Genomic DNA, 16649 nt, shown 5'->3' on the forward strand with positions numbered 1-16649 from the left:
CTGCGGCGTGCGACGAGCATGCTATCCACTTCCCCATGCCAGCTCAATGGTTTGGAATGAACAAAGGCGCGTCTAGTGAATACGGTGTCTTCGCTCACTCTTATTCTCCCTTCCCTTCCGTCCCTTCCGGCGAGGCTTAGGTGTCCACCGAGATATGAGAGAGAGATACATTTCCTTTCCTCAGAAACCAATTTACAGACGAGCGAGCCGTAGAACCGAACGGGCGATGGCGTTCTATGGACTTCCTGGAAGCGTTGCAAGACGCTGTCGCGTTCAACACTCAGAGGCGAAGCTTAACATCTTAACCACACATCAGTGACCACACTTTAGGTAAAAAAAGTGTCCTCCTGAATTTTCACGGGTGTCCACCGAGATATGTGAGACAGTTACTGCGTAATTTCCTTTCCTCAAATACAATTTTCATTTTAGTCATTATGGGCCCTCTTTGTCTTCTTTCACTCTCACTTCCTCCTTTCCTCTACGGTGCGGTTAAGGTGTCCACCGAGATGAAAGAGAATTACTGCGCCATTTCCTTTCCTCAAAAAGCGTTGCGTTCAAAGGTGAAGGCATCGCGCTCAACGGGTGGTGGCGCTCCGTGGACTCCCTGGCCGCGCTACACCACGCTGTCGCGTTCCACTCCTAAAGGCGAAGCTTAAGCGTCATTAATTAGCACTTAATTAGTATTCAGGCATTGATCAGTAATTAACCATTAATTAGTGATTTGTCATCACTTAGTAATTAGTACTCAATTATATGTGACGCCACCAGTGCCACAGAAGCAGCGAAAGTGGTGCGGAAAACGCTTCCGCCTCTACGCCCTTTACACAGTCAAAGTGACCCCTGAATTTTTTTGTCGAAGATTAAGCGTTCAGAACCTACTTAAAAGGAAAAAGTCTAATACATGTGTCGCCATCTCTTGCTGATTTCCCAACTAGAATGCATGCGGGCCCAGCAATATTCGAACACATATCTCATAGAATACGCAGCACTACCATTCTCATTATAAAACGACAACAACCCGTCCTTTGTCGACTACGTCGTCTCGAGTTGCAGTGGAATGAAGGGAATATTTATCAATCCAATTTTCTCACAGATAACTCCATCTTTTGATGCCGGACGGGCTGCACCACAGAGAGAGACAGCGAATTTTTACCTTGCCAGCCAACGGCGGCAACCTGAAGTCTGGCCACATCACAGGGAGCATGCTCTGTCTATTTGTACTTCCAAACCCACAGGGTTTCCCTCGACACAAGCGGATCGGAATGCGACCAGGAGAGATATGGTTTGGTTTGGTTTTATGGGGTTTAACGTCCCAAAGTGACTAATGCTATGAGGGACGCCGTAGTGGAGGGCTCCGGAAATTTCGACTACCTGGGGTTCTTTAACGTGCACTGACATCGCACAGTACACGAGCCTCTAGAATTTCTCCTCCAATGAAATTCAACCGCCGCAGCCGGGATCGAACCCGCGTCTTTCGGGTCAGTAGCCGAGCACCATAACCACTGAGCCACAGCGGCGGCTTACGAGGGATATGGCATTTACAGTCATGCTTCACTTAAGCTGGCGCCGGCGCTGGCGCGTCAGCGTGGCATGACGGCCGGTGGCATAATAGCGTGGCATAATGACGTGTTTCTGCTAGCCACAATCGTGACGTCACCCCATCATTTCACTTCGCCAGAAGCAACGACTAATGCAAAAAAACCAAATGAAACACAAACGGAACGAAACCGTGCGAAACACGGTCCCTGAGTGAATTTTCACTGGTAACGTAGAAACACCCCATAAGAAGCTAGGAACTAAAAAATTCAGAAGCGGGAACTTTACAATCAGTACTCCCAGAGGATCAATTTTCTCTGGAGATAGTTTTTTTTTTTTTTTGCCTTTCAGCCTGAACAAGATTCACAACCGAAACTAATGCTATAAGCCGCCCTATGCGCGAAAAAAAAAAGAGTGAGGCATTGAGAATCAACGTCGTTCACCCTCTAGCCTAAAAGGGAAGCCCCCGTTCATGAGATGGCGATAGGCGACCGGCCGTAGTCAAGCAGAGGTGAGCATTTGTTCAAGGCCTTCCCACTGCGGTTGGCTAGAAACCGCCCTGATTTCTCACATTGGTATTATTTTAAGTGAACAAGCTATTTCAGCCAACATTTGTGCAGCATGCAATTATGCGCCGACCGCTGGCATGTTGCGGTGCAGTCTTCAAGGGCAGAATCGCGCTCAACAGTCATTTCACGCTCTAGTACGCCCTCCTGTAACCTAAAGAAAATGGTTTGGTTTATGGTTTATGGGGTTTTAACGTCCCAAAGCGACTAAGGCTATGAGAGACGCAGTAGTGGAGGGCTCCGAAAATTTCGACCACCTGGGGTTCTTTAACGTGCACTGACATCGCACAGTACACGGGCCTCTAGAATTTCTCCTCCAAAGAAATTCTAGCCGCCGCCGTTTATATTCGTTATCGACAAGTAGAATGATATTTGTTTTCGAGAATGGTTATGAAACATAAACGGTGTGTTAGATTCGTACACTCAGCTGAATATCCTAAACCACTACAGTATTCCAAAACAATAACAGCAGGATTCGCGAATAGTTCGTACAGTCAGCGTATTTAAGCCAACACTTTCGTAGAGAAATAAACTTATATCCTTTGGAATTACGGCGGTATTATGAGCGACTGGTAGACGTGCTACCATTAAAGCCAGGACATGGGCAGTAACCCTTTTGTGAAGCCAGTTATTCGGCGACTACTCGCGCGAAGCATGCATTGTATATAAGAACTTCTCGAACAGCCCTTGTGTTTAACGCGCTCACTTCTAGTCGTGAGCAATGCCGGGTTGCAGAGTATTTTGAATCGAAGCTTAAACACTTGTCTCAGGCCATCCTTTCAAAGCGTTTTGCTTGTGGCCGGCTTAAGATGCAAAGCTGTTCTATACTCCGTCTCACAAGCTGTTTGCAGCACTACGAAAGGTACAGCTCTCTCGTCCACTCAGGATGGCGCGCACTACATTAGTGTGTTCCTACGCGCCTGTGGTTCGATCCACCTGATGTCCAGGTGGCTTCTTTCTACCTATATCAGGTGGCGCTTGATGTCTTTTTATTCTTTTCTTGGTTTGTTTTTGGACAGGCGGACGCCCGTTCCAAAGGAACTAGCCCCACTTTTTTTTTTTTTTGTCGCAACCTGTTCTCATCAGTTCCTCTGTTGTCGCGTCGCAGTAAATTTCAGTAATCGTGTCATGTGCATATAAATTTATTTACTCCAGCGTGCCGAGGCAGCCGAGTGTCGATGGTGGCGAAATGCAAAACAAGCCCATGTGCTGCGCGAGAGGCAACGCACGTTAAACGGCGGCCCGCGTTCAACAACACTCGGCCCGCGTTCAACGTCTCCGTTGTCCACTTGTAAAGCGTTCGCTCGCTCACCTGCGTGAGTTTTGCCGTCCTTGATTAGCGCATTTGTACTCCAACTGCCCCCGCACTCGACGCGAAGCGCTTCAAGAACATTTAAAGCCACCTGCTTCGCCTGCTTGGGGAAACAGCGCACTGTCGGTGTAGAGCACACAGGAGACACAACAGACTCGACCGACACCATGTTTGTAAGTGGCGACGCATCACCACCTCGCAGCAGGCCTCCGCAGAGCTGTGTCCGTACGGGCTTTGTCTGGTAATTTCACCAGTGATTGAAACACTCCCTACCATTTAAATATACCTGTCCAAATCATGTTTTAGTTTCAATGCTTATTGTTTTGATTAATAGTCATACACTCCTCAGATATTCGAGGGACTATTTTCTGCGTTTCTGCAGCCCTGATTGGACGAGAGAGCTCTACCTTCCGTAGTGCTACAAACATCTTGTGAGACGAAGTATAACCTTCGTTTTTTTTTAGCCTTGGTCGTGTCATCTGAGAAAAAGCTGTGCACCTAAGCATAAGACTATTTCTCAAAGCACTTTTTTTCAACTCTGACCTTTTTACCACGCACGCACACTTGCCTTATGTCATCTGCGAGTGCTTGAAGTACGTTTCAAACAAATAACACGGCATTGAAACCAGCGGAAATATGTAGCTCACCTTCCTCCACAGGTTTGTCCGCAGCCGACATCCCTGAAAGTAAAACAAATACCATTTTGCATATGTTATAAAGCACAACAGTACCCTCCTGCCGTAGCAGCTATGTGGCAATTGTGTTGTTGTGCGAAAAACGAAATGGCTGATACCGCACATCTGCGTTATGACTTATGCGAGCCACTGGGGTCAATTATTACTCGTGGCCCATAGAAGGCTCACAGAGCTCTTCAGTTAATATTAACAAAAAGGCAGCTGCTTATAACATAAGGCATAGAAAATGCCTGGTTCTTTTATAAAAACGAATGCTTCTAAAAAAGTTAAATACCCACCTTTTTGAAGGAAATGTTTACAACTAACGACTCATACACAAATGCCTAACAACTTATCCACTGAGGCTTCAAAGAGGATTGCTAAAAATTGAGTGGGACACTTAAGCTCAACTGAGAGTTTATGAGGCAATTCCGGCCTTTGGTATTCGCTAATTACATGCAGAATCATTAGCATTCAGTCGAAGATACCTCTTGACAGGAAAAACCACATCACAGACATGAAAGCCTTTTCGTCAAGAGAAATCAATTACTTTACAGCGTTAACTCATTTAAAACATACGGTGAGTTTTTTTCCGCATGACATGTGAAGTTTTATTCACTTTCATTCCACGCACGACGGTACGCTTAACGTGAGCTTTCTGGGCTGTTTGAAATTCCTGCTCGAGGTCATGCGCCGTGACGTCATGACACTGTCGGCCAATCAATGTTTTTTGGTCAGAGCCAACGATGTTGATGCCGACGCCGACACCGCCGGCTTTTCTGCGATATGATATCTAGGAGGATATCGTGTTAAAAAGGAACTTAATGCGCCAACTAAACACAACAAAGCTTTATGTTCCACCCCACCAAAACACAATGCATCGCCACAAAGTCGGAGAACACGTCTGTGCCTGATGCCCCAGTATTTCACAAAAAGAATTTGGCAAGCAAATGCGCCTGGCAGTAAAAAATCTTAAATAGAAAAATAAAAATATGTGACCGTGCCCAACGTGTTGCTCACCTGACATCTCGGACATAGAAGACATCTCAGACATAGTCGACATCTCAGCTGGAAAATTATGAGACAAAAAAGAAAAGGTATTTTAAAACGAGCTGGAACAATGCCCATCTCAGTGTTACAGCTCAACTCCGACAGTATCACTAGCAAGCGGGCCGCATAAAATATGGAGACAGTGGAGACACGTTTCTCGTAACACAGCTTACGAGAAATAGAACAAAGGTACGCATGTCTGACTAAATTCAAATATTGCATTATAATACGGTAGCCGTTAATAGGCGTTCACCCTCTTCTTTCACCTATCTCTTGGAATTTGGGGTGGCCGTCGTCGGCGCCGCTGTAAGAAGCTCGCCGCACAAACTTAATTAGCAACGCCTGTTGCACGTTTATTAAAGCGATAACCTTACCTCTTCTTTTATCAGTCATGTTCATCGAACTACCAGAATACGAAAACACGTTGCTTGTCTAGTTAGAATGCTATTTCCACGACATTTTCAACTGACCTGTAGACTTATATGTTAAATCACATCTATGATCAGCGAATCACATTGGCAACAAAAATTTTACGGCATTTATGCAGCCAGAAATTTTCCTGTTCTAATATCTGCCTCTCAGATTCAGTGGAATAATGATAGCTACACATGATATAACAAAATTACCTCGTTTCTGCTGGTATTCTTTCAATATTTGCAAAGTGCAAGCGCATCATCAGCCCGAAGCGCATTCCGCATTGCTTCGCTTTAATAGTTCAACTCACTCATGGTTGGAGCTGGTTGTTTTTTTCTCCGCTACCGAGGAATAAAGACTTCGGGAAGAAGACAGACGCTAGACGGCGACGTCAATCGTTGATGTCAGCCCGGATGTGGAAGCCGACACTGGTCGCACTGGAAATGACGTCACTTGATGGGTCTGAGGGTCTGCGTGGACAAGAGGGAGAACGAGAGTGTGTTTGTTTCAGTCACAAATTTAAACCTAAATCATCCACACAAAAGTATCACGCGTACCCCACGCACAACACTACGCGGCACACTCTGCTTCAGTGTGCATGCCGCCAATGCTGAAATGGCGAAATTAAGAAGCGTTTTTTAGCCTCGATTTTCTGAATTAACTCGCGTGGCGAGCAGCACAAACTTGCTCTCAAGTATTCTAAGCAGTTTATAAAAGACACGCAGATAGAAGGAAGCAAGGGCCTAATAATGTCATAGGCTAACGCGCCAACATCGCCTTGGGGTAGGCTAGTGAAGATCGCGTTACCTACTGGCCTCGATGTAAGTTCCTCATTTACGCATTAAACCGCAATCATGACCAGATGTTTGGGGGAGATCCTCCAAGGTGGAGTGGATTTGTACTACGGTAGTAATATTCATTTGCATCGATCCAACCTTAGCCTTAAGGCTGCAAAGGAAAGGTAAACAGCTCCAAGAGAAACTTCGCAGTTAAAATTTGTCCTGGTCCGAGGTTCGAACTAGAGCCCAACGCAAATGCATTAATGATTTTTGTGAAGAAAGCGTCAACCAGGCCGATCACCAACCATTAAGTCGACGACAGCTTGGGTAGTGCCTTTTGCGTTTTGTCAACGCTGCGAAGTATACGCTCTCCTGGAACATGCAGCGCTCTTAAAGTAATGGCACCATTTTAGAGGTCGTGATTCTTCTTCGACGCAGTTCTGCTGAGAACTTCATTCAGGTGACGCCGTAATCCGTTTCGGTGCAGTCATCGTTGCACACAGGCAAGCGTTCTAATGATAAAACTGTAGTTGTGTTCACGCGTCTATTTTCAAAACAATAAAACTACGCGTCTTGTTACGCAGAGGAACGGCTCAAGCAATAAATGATCTCAGAGAGTATCAGAACTAGGTAGGTAGGTAAACTTTAATGATTAAAATCAAGGGAATGTTTCTTGAGGCCTGTGCGTGGGGCTCCCACTCCAGACCTCCACTGGCTTCAGCTGTCAGACGGAGCTCTTTTATGAGGGCTCATCGGTCCTCGATACGATCGCTCACCAGTATCGCCTCCCGCCGCTAAAATGACTTGTACTGTGTCTGTATGTGGTTCGGTTTAGACCGGCATTCCCACGAAATGTGGAAGAGTGCTGGGAGGGCCTGGCAGCTTGTGCATGAGTCAGTGTATTGGGCTGGGTGTGTGAGGTGGTTTGTGGAGATGAGGGAAAGTGTTCGTTCGGATCTGACGCCAGGAGACAGCGTCCTGGGTGTGTAATTTTCTGTGAGCAGGAGGTGATTTTCGGGGCTGGAGACGCTGGAACTCTAAGCATTCGTTGTACGAGGAGGGAATCGGGATGAATTGGAATCTGCGGCTTAGCGCCACACGGTTAATTGCTCCTCGAGCTAAAGCATGCGCCCTATCATTTCCCTCTAGTCCCTCGTGACCAAGGGTCCACGTAACCTGGTGGGGTTTGTTGAAGGATTGGGTACCCATGAGTCGAGCGGCGTGTCTTGGTACGCGTCCTCGTAGGAAGTTTCGGCAGGCTTGCTGTGAATATGTGATCACATGAGCGCTGCGCCCTTACACGTCGTACTGCCATATGGCAAGCGCAACAGCGGCGGTTTCAGCCGCCGCTGGAGAGTCGGATTTGACGGAGGCAGCGAACACCGGACTTAATAGGGAATGTTTCTCTACAGCGGCGTATTTATTGCGTTTCGGGTATGGCATGGCGTTCAAATACATCGCGCTGGCGGAGATGGCAAGTCGCTTGCGTAGGTAGGAAATTCTGGCTAATTCCTCGATCTTTCTGGCCGGAGCAACGTTGGGCACTAAAGAAGGCCTGATGCACAATGCGATAAGAATGAACTGCCGAACCAGAAGCCAGGACAAAACTGCTTCAAAGCGAACAACGCCACTCCAACGGCCGAAAGTGTTGTTGAAGAACATAACCGAAAGAACCTACCGCTAGGGTTTTACTTCGTGCTATAGCATGAATCCTCGATTGGAGAGCAAACCATTAGTTAAACATATCTGCAGAAATAAATGTACAAATGCCCGACCTCCATTTTTAAGCAACCTTCTGCAGAGTACAGCACCACATAACCACATATGCAACTGTTCCTATTACCCTTGGGGAGACACGATAAGGTCCGTTCACGGTCATGCCGGGCTAGTGGTACTAGCTGATAATTTGTAACGAAGTTCGTAACAAGTTCTAAATTTACGGGTCAATTTATGTGCTGTGTGCCTGAAAAACGCGAAAGAACAAACGGTCAGTATTCAAGTGCAGCTAAGATCAGCTCTCAAGCTTGTAACTTATCTCCAGAAAGGTTGGATTGGTTTATGGGTTTTAACGTTCCCAAGCGACTAAGGCTATGAGAGACGCTGTAGTGGAGGGCTCCGGAAATTTCGACCACCTGGGGTTCTTCAACGTGCACTGACATCGCACAGTACACAGGCCTGGGATCTGGTGGTTCTGTATTACCTTGGATAATGTATACTTATCTTTGTTATGAGTACAGTCATGAAATTTCTGAGTGAACACGGCAGTGCATTGCAGATAGCCTCGAGCCCTACTGGTGGCGATACGCGGTGGTCGCTTTCGTAAACAAATTGGAAAGGGAGCTCTGTCCTTCGGCTTGCCGGGAGCAGGCAAGGCGGCATAACCCTTTCCATCACGTTGCGGAAAGCAGCCGCCGCGTATCGCCACGAGTAGGGTTCGAGGCTATCTGCCACGCGCTGCCGTGTTCACGCTCATCAATTTCATGACTGTACCATGTGGCAATTTCATGCTCAGCACAAGTAATTTAGCGCAATAGCGTTAACGGGCCGGTGTCGCAGCGAAGCCGCTGTCGGCGTTGCTTGGTTTACGGTTTCTGCGGGTTTAACGTCCCAAAGCTACTCAGACTACACGGGGCGCCGTAGTGAAGATCTGTAATTTCGACCACCTGGGGTTCTTTAAAGTGCACTGACATCGCACAGCACACGAGCATCTAAATTTCACCTCCATCGGAATTCGAGCGCCTCGGCCGGGATCGAACCCGCGTCCTTGGGGTCAGCAGCCGAGCACCAACTGAGCCACCGCCGCGGCCTTTCGGCGTTGTTGGCGGCGTTGCAACAGGAGCATCTCCAAATAAAAAAATTTTGTCGACATAAGAGGAACCAAATTGAGGCCTTTCAGAATGCGAGGCAAGCACGAGCAGAACACGCCGTGAAGGCTCGTTAGCTCGAACTGAATAAAAGTAGACCTAGTGAATGTCTTGTCTTTTATTTCGTGAAGTGTCGAGTACTGATACGTACATGAGCAATTACGAGTATGCGAATTTTGAAACGGGACCCGATAACAATAGTGTTCTACTCTATAAAGGATTTCAATTAACTGCCATGAGCTGTGGCGAAGCAACGCCATCTATGTTGTAGCGATGAAAGTAAACGCGAATAGCTTGTGCTGAGGTGGCGTCATGGCCGTGCTCGGTTCGAGTTTGGCTTTGTGTGTTCCAAAGCGACTCTTGTTACAAGGTAGGCCGCAGTGTAGGGCTTCGGCAACTTCGGCGACCTGGGGTTCTTTCACGTGCACTAACATTGCACAAAGGTTGTAGATTTGAATTCTTTGCATAGGCAGACGAAGCCTTTGAAGGCGTCAACTTGTTCGAACGCGGAGCCCGGTCATAACACTATGGTTTCACCATTCGGGCGGCAACGTGAGTGCAACCGTTCACGACCTCTTCGGGCTTCAGACGGGCAGGCAGCGGCGACCCGACCTGTGTGCGTCACGTTTTGGGCGGGTGTCAACCATTGCGATGCTATGAAACCCGTACCGTCCGAACACCTGTGATGCACTTACGCGTCTGTGCGCTGTTGTGGTGAAAGTGACAACGGAGAAGCAGACCTCCATTACGACCTCTCTTTTTGTCTTTTCTCTTTCGCTCCAGGCATTCTCCCGTTCTTCGCCGCGTGGTTGAGGTGTCCACTGATGTCTGAGACAGTTACTGCGCCCTGCCGTTCCTGTGAAATCCCAATCACAACGCAGACATACGACGGCCAATTGCGGGAGCAGCGTCACTGGAGCCGGTTCGTGATCTCTTCGGGCGGCGGATAGCCTGTTTTGAGAGGCCTTCTTGAGACTTCGAGCATATGTCCAACGGGCAAGGCATCGTGCCGAACGGGCGATGGTGCTCCGTGGACTTCCTGGCATCGCTATAACAAGCTGCCGCGTTCCACTCTTAAATGCGAATCTTAAGCTCCCTCCAAATTTTATCATAAATTCAGTTTCTACATTATTAGGGGTGGCTGGTTTGAGAAACGAACAAATTCAAATGCCAATAAAAGCACCAAGAGAGAAATTAGCCGGGTTACTTATATCGTGACACAAATATTAGCAGTGCAACAGATGACACAAGAAGAGAGGCACTAACACGAGCGCGGCAGCTCTCGTGTCTGTGCCTGTCTTCTGGTTCAGTCTCTCGCGCTGCTGATTTTTCTGTCAATATAACCAGCGTGTGAGCATGACGTCCACACTCATACAAAATGGAAGGACAATACGCTCCAGAGCCTTCAAGAAGGGATTGTAATAGAAGGATGTCCAACAATCCTCATTACACAACTACTGTTCATATAAGAATTTTGGTCCTAAGTTTAAGGGAATCCCCCAAGCTGGAGTAGATTTCTAATAATTTGTAATCTCTAATAGTAGATTTCCACCCGAGCGCAGCCGTACAGCTGCGCTCGGGTGGATGTTAGTGAGTAATTACTTCCTTATTATATGAGAATTTTAAATGGCTGCGAGGTTCTGGTTTTGTAGAGTGGCTGTAGTGTGAAGACTATCACGAATTGTTTGATTAGGCGTTGATAACATGAGCTACGAGCATTTCATACGTTGTTGTTGTTGTGCTTTGACATTTATTGCGCATCTGTTTTTTTTTATTTCCCTGTTGTAAGGTTTACACTCTATTTTTTTTCTGTGTTCATGTAAATTTGATAAGTACTACATTTTCCTTTTCATATCGTTCGCCGTATTCTGTTAATGTGATGCCCCCCTCACACAATGCTCTAGGTGCCTGTAAGGTATTTAAAATGAGCAAGAGCAGATAATCGAGGCTGAGTCTTGACATTAGAAGACCACGCATCCCAATATAAAAAAGGAGGGACCAAGGCAAGTTTTGCATACAATAAAGACGCGAACCATGACAACTGGCAGACATTAATGCTAAGGTGCAGGCAGAGAAAAATTAATTATTTGAGCGTACAAGAGCTGGAGAATAATAAATGTCTAGGCTCCGTTTGAGCGTTGTATTCACTCTTTAGTTTAGTTTCAGTTTCAGTTTATTTCCCACAACAAGTACAGGGCATGTACGAGGTGTGGCGAGGGTGACGGGATAGAAGCTGCGTCAAGGGCAGCTTGACTGGCCCCGTCTGCCCGGACAACATGGCAGCAAGCACAACAGTTCGAAAGTGCAGTAAATATATATGGCATATATACAATATATACTGCGCAGCTACAGCCGCTGTCTCATTCCTGGACGCGCAAAACCTAAATCCTGCTTGGTCGCAGCATGGGCAGAGAATCCGCGCAAAATTTAGTCAATTTTGCCCCGAAGCTATTTTGTCGAATTGAGCGCTTTTTAAACTGTCTACAGATGTAGAGAGCAAAACGCTTGTCTAGAACAAGTTCCGGGGGTGTTTCCAGCCTAACATGCGATATCTTGCGATAACATTTTGTTAAACAGGGTCTGAATGTAAGCATGTGCAGTTAAACTCATCGGATTTCACCGGCATTTCTTGCTTCCCTGGTCGCAGCAGCTTTGGGAGCTGCGGTGCACACCGTTCAGTCGTTCTAGACGTGTTTTGCCCTCTGTAGAGCTAGCCACTGAGACAGTAAATAAGCATTGGATTTTGATAGTGAATCTAAATCAGGCAATCAATTAGTCAATTAAATGACACATCAATCAAACACGGCGTATCAGTAAGCTGCGGTTAAGGCTCGATAAACCTTGACAGATTCACTAAGCGCGAACAAATCTGGATTCGGTGCGGACTCGCGTAAGACGGTCACTAAACTTAAACGCCTCACTCAAACCCGCTCCTTAGAGGCGTGGTCATAAGGCCGAACCACAATGCAGTGTTTCTCATACATCGCGTCAGCGTACCGCCTATGGGGCTCGCTCGGGTCTTGCAGGAGAGGACGACCAACACAAAGTAATACGAACTAGAGGCCCCAAGAGGGGTGTGGACAAATCGTGGATGAAGCCTCTCAGTTAACTCCTGTCCGGAGCGAATCGCTTATTCAGCGTCGGAGCTACAGGGGGAGGGGGGGGGGGGGGGGGGGGGAAGCGAAGAGACAGAAAGGGCGCTGCTGCTGTCCAAGCGGATGGAGGGGGTAAATTCGAAAGCCGCTGCCGCTGCACGGTTAGTCATTGATCCCCAACAATCTCCTTCTCCGGCGCCGACGCTAAAATCAGGCCTCGCCAGATGTCTGCGTCTGCTTGCATCCCGTAGCTCAAAGCGCCGGAACTTCGCCTGAGGAGACTCCCGTAGCCGAGAGGCTGACGCGATGCCGAACAGAGACTGCCTTGTGGTTCGTCCTTTAGGCTTGCTCACGCGTAGCCAGCACGAAAAAGATTGGGCGTCCTTACCGTGAGCTGGAGGACGCAGTTGCAACAGGAACAAGGTGCAGAACCTGTAAAGCAAGAAAGAAGTGTGTGAGGAATTCTCAGAGACACGTACAACGCACCGGTCGTGGCAGGCTACGCTGCAGCTATTACTGGTGCGTCAAGCGCAGAAGGACCGTGGGCAGAACGTACCTGAGGCAGCGAGAGCAGTTCGGACGAGCGACCGTTGCAAAGGGCACGCGATGCACAAACTGTGGCGCAGCTCGCGGAACGCGCACTTCCTCATCCTCTTCTAGGAGATGCTAAAGTTCGTCATTATGTCAAAGGCTACAACAACAACAACAACAAAGTTCGTCCTATTCACTGTTGCTGCAATGGCTGACCGGACATCATATAGTGGATGAGTTGGGTCCTCTGGCAACTTTATCAATAAGAATAAGAGCGGCGTGAAGTTTCTTTCGAGCCATGCTTTACATCGTCAAAATCTTTTTCAGCTTATAAGCTATGCTTTATTGGCTTGTTCTGTCCTGCCTTAAATGGGTTTATTTTCATCTTATATACCTCTTGCCGTCGGCATGAGGCCTTCCACACGATCATTTGTTATGAGCCAAAAATAAAATTAAATACCAGGTGCTGGCCTTCCTGGACAAAAGCTAGAAGACCAGGATTTGAAGGCAAGAAGCCGGGTCAGGAATCTCGTACCTGGCTTCTTTTAAACATTTCCCATTGTAACTGTCGGCGTTACGTCATTATATTCGCGTTCGGTGTACTCATTACTTGCTTCAGAGCGCCACTCTTCACGTAAAAAGAACCGTGACGGTACGAGAGCTAGCGCTTTATCAGCCCGCGCCGCCTTCGAGTACCACCAAAGCCACGTGACCTTCTTCCGTTACGACGACGCAAACTGAGCTCCGAGCGGCCCATGTGACCTACGCGCCGTGACGTTCGAGCGAGCATACTTAGCTGCAATCGCAAATTCAGAGATCACAAAATTATACAACAGCTGCTCTGGAAATCGGGATTCGGGTTAGTGGAAACCATGATTGCTCATTGATTTTTGTATTCTAGTCAGGTTGCCTCCGCTGTCTTAAGATTGAGCCATTCACGCAGTAACCATTATTAGAACAGTGCTAAACAATGCTCCGGGCTTGAAATGCGGATGCATCTTTACACCTTTCGGTCGCGTCTGCAGGCCCCAAAGTCTACGTCCGCCATTAGTCTAACTTCAATTGTGTCAAACAGCTCGGGCCCTGCTCCATTCACGGTCAGGAGTTTGCTGCTCTTCACGCCCCAGAGCACACGAGAACGCCCGAAACGCGGGATTGTCGTAGAAACATTATTCTCCGATCAATTATCTAGTTCAAAAAACTCCTCTGAAAGGGTTTAATTTGAGCAGCCACTGGCAGCCCTCTCTAGTCTAATTGGTAACAAGACTGCGTATATCTTTCCTCAAGAGATCCTCGGGCACGTCTATCATCATCGAATGTCCCAAAAGAAGAGAGTTTCGCAAAGCAGCCAGCATAAAGGGGAGTAGAATGCTCGAAAATTAATTGCAGCTTTGTCAAGAGACCAACAAAGAATGGACGACAAATTATATACCGGGTTCGATCCCGGCCGCGGTGGTCGAATTTCGATGGAGGCAAAATTTTAGAGGCCTGTGTGCTGTGCGATGTCAATGCACGTTAAAGAACCCCAGGTGGTCGAAATTTCCGGAGCCCTTCACCAGGCGTCCCTCATAGGCTGAGTCGCTTTGGGACGCTAAACCCCAAGAAAGCAAACGAAACAAATTTCACATTTCTGTAACTCAACCACTGAATTATATATTTCTTATGAATCATTCTTTGGCGCTCCCATGAAAAACAACATTCTTCATTCGTTGACGCTCCCATGAGAAGTAATATAGCGACATTGTGAGCACTCGCTGTAGCCAACAACTTGAAGCAACGCCAAGCAAAGGGGATGTTGCATGTGCAGCTTGTTCTTAACGAACGTTTAAGGACTTGATTGTTAATGCTAACGAGCACTGATCACATATCATAACAGAAGAGTAGATTAACAAAAGCAAGCAGGCCTGAAACCGAGACGTTGTTGTTGGCGGCTATTTCTTAATCAAAATGACATTGAAAGGAAAAGGTATTGCCAGCTGCTGCATCTGCATGCCATCGAAATCTGAAGCATTTCTGCTGCGGCTAGCGGGATAAAAGGTCTGGGAGAGTGTCACAAAGTTCGCTCTTCTTCTTTTTCTTCACCATACAAAAATGGCACATACCCACGCGGGGGGATTGGCCAAGGTACGGTGGTGAATGCCAAGGGGAAAAAACATAAAAGTGGGAAAAAAGCGAAGTAAAATAGTGAATGTTTGAAATTAGAAAATATGTATGAATTGTTAAAAATTTAATAAATAAACAAATGAGATATACCAGGAATCAATTAAAATACGCTTTTTGGACATTCGGAGGAATTTTATATGGATTTAGCAGGGTAAACGACCAGTTGCAATGATGTAATCATGAAGATAGCCGCAAATAGAGCTTAACGAGAAACCCGTGGCGCTCGCACCAAACGAGAGCAGAACGGGTAGAGACAAAGGGAGACCTAACCTCGAAAGAGGGTCTTCCAAATACTGTTTTCTCTGAAATGCGAACCGCCGGCAAGAGAGGAGATAATGGTCAATTGTTTCAACTTCTCTGCATGCGTTACAAAGGTTTGTCGTAGCGAACCCGTATCTGCATAAGTACAAGTTGAGGTGGGGGATTCTGCATCGCAAAAGCGTCATGGACACTTCACACTGCCTTGTCTTACATGAACGGACATTCCATGGGAACTTTAAATGTTGAAAGTCCGCGGTATTCAGCAACGGATCACCCAAGCTGGCTGATATATGTTGGAATCGCTGGAAGCGGGCGGTCTCCAACATAATAAGGTGGGGTACGGGATATATTACAGGGGCAGTGAGAGCTGACCTTGCCAATAAATCAGCCACCTCGTTGAAATAGATTCCCGAATGACCAGGTACCCAGACAAAGCGGACCTCCTTTACTGTGCGCGGAACAAAAAACCTAAGGGAACGCATCAATAGAGAGGTGCCGGAAGTTTGGAGAGAGATTAAAACTGAAAGGCAGTCTGCAAGGATAAGTACCCGTGCTACATGCGACGGAATTTTAAAAAGAGCCAAACCAAGTGCCAAAAACTCTGCAAAGAATACAGAAGTGTAATCCGGGATACGAACGGAATAGCTGAAAGCCAGATCCTGTGAATATATCCCAATTGCCGCCTTCTCACAGCTCCCGGAAGCATCAGTGGAGAGAACAGCATGATGAGTTCGCTCATGCCTTGCGTTTCTTTTTCTTTTGGGGGCGAGGTGGCCACGGCGCTGGTGGTTCGCAAGCATGTCGCAATGCGGCGGAGACGATTTTGCACCCCTCGCGGGGGCACTATTTTGCACCCTTCGAGGGTTTTGCACGAGTTTGCACCCCTCGCGGGGGCCCGTATCCGCAACCCCCCATCAGCCCCGCGCGCCTCCGCAGCCCGGCGCTCCCTGCGACCGGACCTTGCCACCCGCAGCTAAGCCACCGTTTCTCACCACTCGCTTTACTCTTTTCTTTGTTCTGTCGCTCTTTCTCGTCGTAACCTTTTTTACAGCATTGCTTTGTTGTAACGCGGATGTATAGTTCTTGCCCTGTTGTTTTCCTCTTCCTGTCAATAGTTGCTTGGGTTCACATTTTGTGTGTGTAATTCGCGTCGCTCCTGTGCACGCACTCCTCTTTGTTGAGCTTGGTGCTGTAACTTCGTGTTGTTCTTTGCCCAAGTAAAAGTGCTTGCTAGTTAAGAAACTTGCGTACGCCTCATGCCTCCGGTCAACGACTAATCAGGCGTGGCCTCTATCGCCGGTCAGCAGTCGAACCTCATCTTTTGCACGTGGGGTGGAGAAGTTTGTCGCTCCTCCCCCTCCAAACATACGGAGAGTGCAGTGGTGGGCAGGTTGGCCCGATTAA

The 16649-nt window shown here is 47.5% G+C and overlaps 1 protein-coding gene across 1 annotated transcript in view; it reads right to left on the reverse strand.

Annotated features, from left to right (window-relative positions):
• The window catches only part of LOC149334162 (uncharacterized), a 71820-nt gene extending 55572 nt beyond the window's left edge, over positions 1 to 16248 (reverse strand). Inside the window, exons 1-5 of the mRNA XM_089556209.1 lie at positions 12847 to 16248; positions 12679 to 12722; positions 5863 to 6022; positions 5109 to 5156; positions 4062 to 4094 (exon numbers count right to left, since the gene is read on the reverse strand). Coding sequence (XP_089412335.1) covers positions 4062 to 4094; positions 5109 to 5156; positions 5863 to 5866 — 85 coding nt within the window. The 5' untranslated portion in view covers positions 5867 to 6022; positions 12679 to 12722; positions 12847 to 16248. The remainder of the gene's footprint in view (positions 1 to 4061; positions 4095 to 5108; positions 5157 to 5862; positions 6023 to 12678; positions 12723 to 12846) is intronic.
• Positions 16249 to 16649: the final 401 nt, after the last annotated feature.

This window comes from Amblyomma mixtum, chromosome 8, assembly GCF_055824585.1.
Source record: "Amblyomma mixtum isolate Tamu chromosome 8, ASM5582458v1, whole genome shotgun sequence".
Lineage (NCBI taxonomy): Eukaryota > Metazoa > Arthropoda > Arachnida > Ixodida > Ixodidae > Amblyomma > Amblyomma mixtum.